General features: G+C 33.9%; 1 protein-coding gene across 1 annotated transcript in view; it reads right to left on the bottom strand.

Annotated features, from left to right (window-relative positions):
• Window positions 1-3,188: 3,188 nt before the first annotated feature.
• Window positions 3,189-6,018, bottom strand: part of LOC121423942 — a 37,691-nt gene continuing 34,861 nt past the window's right edge. The window contains exons 8-9 of the mRNA XM_041619492.1: window positions 5,007-5,171; window positions 3,189-3,474 (exon numbers count right to left, since the gene is read on the bottom strand). Coding sequence (XP_041475426.1) covers window positions 3,243-3,474; window positions 5,007-5,171 — 397 coding nt within the window. The 3' untranslated portion in view covers window positions 3,189-3,242. The remainder of the gene's footprint in view (window positions 3,475-5,006; window positions 5,172-6,018) is intronic.

Below are 6,018 nucleotides of genomic sequence, written 5' to 3'. Positions count from 1 at the left end.
AAGTAAATTTGACTTTTTGAAACGTGGTCATGAATTTTCAGTCTTATTGATATTTAATTGTCACCATATTGTACATGTCTTCTCTCATGAAAAAAATGACTCATTTCTATCATGCCTCCAATGTACTTGCCATGGAAAAAGTAATCTGTCATGACATCGAGACCCACTTTTCCTACATTCTTTTGGGGTCACAGATAAAAACTTGACAGAAATATATATGAATGGGACTGATTTGTTATTGTAATAATCGCAGTACTACTAATCTTCACTTTGCCTGTGCACTTCCGTTTTAGGGGAAGATTATGACATTTATTTTTGTATTTTCTTAAAAAATCGATTTCCTCAGGAATATTGTTTATTTTTCGTTTGGTCTCATCCCGCATGGTTTAATCCTAGTTTGTCTTCATCAAGTTAATCTACTAACCATTTGGTCTTATTGCCATTTACCCCCTTACCATTGTGTCCAATTTCCAGTTTGGCTATACCCATTTTGTCTAATGTCCACTTGGTCCAATACCACTTAGTCTATACGATTAGATGAACTGGCCTATCTGGCCATCAGACTAAATGACAAAGAAAGAGATGGTTAGACCATGGACCTACTACACGTGTAGTAGGTCCATGGTTAGACCGAATGGTAATTAGACCATATTGAAGTAGACAAAGTGGGTCTAGCCATGATGGCATTAGACGGTCTGAGATTTAGACCGTCTGCTTGTAGACCTATTGAATATGAACTAATTCATTGCAGAGCCCCTCCCCATATTTTGGAGGATATAATTATGAGTTATTTGTGATAACGAAAATTAAAATATTTTGGATAATGTAATACTACATGTAAGATTGTGATTTGTGAGGATATGCATGTTCTTGCTCTGTGTCTGCTAAAACTCATTGACCCATATTCTGAACTAGTATAACTCATTTAATTCAGAATCTCCCATTTACCACAAGAAAGGATCACCAGTCATTCTTTAAGTCACTCTTAACTTCCTAACAGCTTTATGAAGCACCCACCTGCTCTTATGAACTCTCAGTCAGGTGATACTTGCCTTTGTCATATAAAGCCAGTAGGCATTTACTTTGTACGCTGTAAATGATTTATGAGTTGATTATATTTGTTAATTCAAATGTCATGATGATAAAAATGTGCAACATTAATTTTTGGGGGGCCATCGGTTCATATTTGCACTAGATATGTGAGAAGCAGAATGGAATGGGCATGACCTGGGTCTGGTAACACAAACATTGGTGATTGATCGTATGCTTGATTTTCACGATTGATTGTACATTGTAGTCAATGCAATCAATTTTACCAAAAATTACTTTACAAAGATTGCTAAGCTTTGTTATGGGCCTCAGGTTTCATTTCATAAACTTATGTGATTGAGTAACGATGCATTGAAAAAACCGAAAAGAAATCTTCATCACTTCGGTTCTACACTTTCTTAATCACATACTACAAATGCATCGCATACTTAGTAGGCCTACACAACGAATGCGGTGATTAATAACTGTATTATAAGAGAAATTAAATAGCAAAGGACGAATTAAGGAAATGTGTTTTTCTAACTTGTAGATTATGTGCATTATCCTGAATTTTATTATTGATATACTATCAATGCAATATCACCCCCAACTCTTTCCTGAAAAAAACATTTTGTCCATCAAATAGCAAAGACAAAAAAGATATGTTGGTTGATGAACCAATGCTAGATAGGGGAGTTCTTTCATCATATTTTTTTTCTTCAATGTAATCATGACAAAGAAAAACTAAATATTTCCTGATTCATTTGTACTTTTAGAAAACCTCTAATTGTTTTGGGTTCACAGCTCCTTTGCTAACATAATGAAATACGGCAAAATTTTCATTGATGTCTAAAATTCATAGATTTAGGGTCAATATATATAAGAAAAAAAATATTTTATGCTTTGTTTTCTCTTTTGTTATTAGTGATCTTGGAATCTTGGAACTATATTAATTAAGTTATTTTTTTAGTTTAAGCAATTTGTATCATGTTGATCTTAGTGCACTAGCACTTTTTTTTCTATAATTATGATCTAAATTAGTTATGCCTCAAATTTGATTAATTACTAATTTATTAATTCATACACAGTATCTTTGTTAATATATGATTTTGTTTAGTTTTATGTTGATGTTGAAGAACGTAATTGAAAAAAAAGTGTATTTATTATCACCATGTTGAAGATGGGTTGAAGCTGGTTGAATATCTTCCTTTTCTATTTATATGTTGAAATGCATTATTTCATACAGTCAAATAAACAGAATCTGATATATATATATTCATAAACATCTTTTTGTAGGAGTTGATTTTATTTATTCCTATGTCATTTTGGTTACAAAAGCACCAATAAATAGAGAACAGTGTCTAAGTCAAAAGAATATTAATAATATTGTTTTCATCAGAAAACAAAAACAATATATGATAATCAATTCGGAAAAAGGCATCCAAGATAATCACTTAATTTTCAGCATCTCTTAACTTAAATATCTTATTGTTACATCATATATCAAGTAAATTTAATCTTAATTAATTCATGTAAAACTTTGATTTATTCCATTTTCACAATATTTTCAACAGTTAATCATTACAAAATTAATTTGTCATAAAAGAATGAAAATACCAAAAGAATGAGTAAATCCCTGAAAGTATAAGCTTGTGGCTGGACTCATATATAACACAGTTACAATATCAAATAGGAAGAAGCGCTTGAAAAAGGCCAGGGAAGAAATGGACGAGAGAGTATTTGCATTTTTAATTTCAATCTTGTCAGTATTAACCATTCTGTATTAGATTGAGATTGAGGAAACGGTCCATTTAATATTACAATATCTGTGCCCTGAACGAAAGCTTAATCATAAAAGTTTGCACTCAAACCCAGTTATAAAAACAACCTATAAAATATTAATGGAGACTGGTAAATGGTGCTGATTATCTGTGATAAATAAAATATCAGTATGCGGTTTAAAATGAGGTATTCTTTAATTTCATCACAATCTCTCTTTAAAAATGCTTTTTTATGAGTAATACATGGTTTCAACATTATATTCAGGAGCCCGTTTTTTTTTTTTAAGAATTATGGTAATTTTTTCTGTAATAATTATTTTGAGATTTTATTTGGGGATGTTAATTAATTAGCAGTCTTAAAGTTTTTTTATGAAAAGGGATCCCGGTCAAAGCACTGACTATATGACATCGTCATTTAGCATTGTGACGTCATTAGGGCGCAAAGGTATAAATGTGGAATCTACTGACGGAATAACCGGGGATGAAGATCTCATTGTATCCATCGCCGTTGATGTCTTGAACGGACATCGCGCCGACTGTTCCAGGCACGCTGAAGATGATATTCTCGGTGTAGTTCCAATTGGTGACGTCATTGTAGTCCTCGCTCTCAAAGATGTAGATCTTGCCGTCATCATCGCCTGTGAGGAGAAGGAGGGGCTTTTTGCTGCATGGGATAAAAAGACGAGAGAGAGAGAGGGAGAGAGGTTATTAAAAGGCATTATGAAGGAAAAAACCTGTTTCTGTTGGTCTTTCGATGTTGCGCGCAAACAGTCAAACTATAAAACTTTTCACGCATTGAATGCTCTGTCAAATTTGTTTTAGTACATACACACTTAAACAGCGCACTACTAATTAGAATTTTTGCTGATGTGGTTTACAGTACACCATGTGGAGTGTTATAGAAACATTGGATAGAAGAAGAGAAGAAGTGGATAGGTGAGAAAGTGGAGATTTGAGAGTAGAGTATTCTTTCTTGAAAATAGTCCTGAAAAGGACTGTTAACCAGAAGGAATGGTGAGTGAGAACAGCTTGAGTAGTAGAGCTGATGAGTAAATGCTGGCTTGAGTCGGCGAGTATGGAGATGATGAGTAGTAGTGAGACTCATCTTCTATCCACTGTTTCTATAACACTCCACATGGTGTACCGTAAACCACATCAGCAATTGTACATGCCACCATATAAACCTTCAAACAACATCCTATTAGAGTTATTATTGCTCGTATGATATATAGATAACCCTCGTTTAGACAGCCCATGGGAGCACTTCACATAAACGCTTAGATACGTTTATCCTGTATTTAATCTTGTGTTTCAGGTATGTTTAACACATTGGAGATGTGGGTTTTGATGTCTACTGTAAGGTACCAAAGTAGACATTTGTATTTTGATGACATTTTGAAAAGAATACCATACAGATAATAAATTGATAACTTCCATATTTTTATGATTCATGTTTAAACGTCTTAAAGTTTTTATAAGATGTTACTGAAAATAGAATGCAAGTGATTTGAGGTAATATGTTCTTGAAGTCAATGGCATGTATAGGAGTAAATCATTTTAATGGGCAGGACATGGCATACTGGGGGTGACCTTTTTAAATGATTATATCTAGAATATTATTTCGCAATTTAATACTCGACCCTTTCAAATTTTTCTCGGTCCTGAAACAATTTTTTTTTGGGGGGGGAGGAAAAGTCTTGTATACCCTTCCTATCTGCTTGAAGCTGGAGAATTGCGTAATTATTATTTCAGTCAGTGGTGTAATGGGTCAAAAATTTAAGGGGGAAACATGGCGTATTGGGAAGAATTTCTGTTTTAAAAAATTCAACCAAAGCGAGTAACATGTTCGACATTTAGGAAACAAAATTCTAAATAATTTTTTGGGGGGCTAGATTTGGACATAAAATTCATAAATTAATATCACATTTCACTCTTTCTTTTACTCTTAATTTTTTGCATAATAGTCACAGTACTTAGCGTTCACAGGATTTTCGAAAGGGGGAGTTCAATTTAGAGTTGAATGAAAAATAGGGGTTTACACCCGATGAAAATTGAAGAAAAAAGTTTTCAAAATATCTGAGGGAGGGGGGGGGATTGAACCCCTGTAAACCCCCCCCCCTGCCTGAATAGTCGTGAAACTTTTTGCGGGTCCACTCCCCCCCCCCCCGTACGTCAATGATTTCAGTTGTCTCTTACTCTGTTTCCGTAGTTTTCTCGTAGATGGGGAGCACGATGCCTGGCGAGCCCTGGCCCTCCTGGGATAAGATGGGGATAAAACCATCAGCGATCAGGTGACGAGTCCATTCTTCGGTACGGAAATCATCAGGAATTTCAAAGGCAAGCAGTTTCCCGTTGACTTCGCTATAGAGAACAATAATAATCGTGATATCTGTCTATACTGCTTGTAATTGTTACTTTATTAAAACCCATAAAAAAAACCCTCCCCAAAAAAACATATATATATAAAAAAAATAAATAATAACAATAATAAATGAAATTACAAATAAAAAGGGGAATAAAAAAATCATTGTGATAATAGCTAATAATGGATATACACTATGGAAAATCAATTTCAAACCCAGTTTTTATTATCTGGAACCCATTTTCATAAAAATGGCAAGATTTGGGGATTTGATGAGTAAATAATTATATATGTTGCATGGTCTCAAAATTAAAGCCGAAGCCGAAGTGATAATATCTAAGTCCTTTTGAAGCGCATAGAGATGTTATACTCATAATTGTGATATGCACTTTCCAATAATTTTTTGTTTACTATTATTTTTATTTTTGGTGAATATGTTCACAAGCCGTTTCTGTTTAATTAATTTTAATAAAGTATTTTTAACAGCCGTAAATATATCCTATGATACAGCGATCGATGCTCATCAGCCTGCGATAAGAAAAACTCGGATTCTATTAAAACAGGAAATAAAAGGCAAAGTTACCATAACTTGGATGCATTGACCCCCTTCTGACACCAGTAGAGAGTTTTCAAGAACATAGAAATTATATTGTCAAGTGCCCTTCATGACAGAGAAAAAATAAGAAGTCTGTCGAAAATTGGTTAATCATACAGCAGTTTCATCCTGGACTCTGGAAAAACGACCCATTTGCAATGTTTCGTCAGCTCCGAAAGTTAGATTGAAACATTATTTCAGCATCAAATTTTGACCCCTTCGCAAACCTGGATGGAAGGGGGGGGGGTTCA

This window comes from Lytechinus variegatus, chromosome 11 (assembly GCF_018143015.1).
Source record: "Lytechinus variegatus isolate NC3 chromosome 11, Lvar_3.0, whole genome shotgun sequence".
NCBI lineage: Eukaryota > Metazoa > Echinodermata > Echinoidea > Temnopleuroida > Toxopneustidae > Lytechinus > Lytechinus variegatus.
The sequence above is the reverse complement of the archived record's forward strand: the minus strand, read 5'-3'. Positions and strand labels throughout refer to the sequence as shown.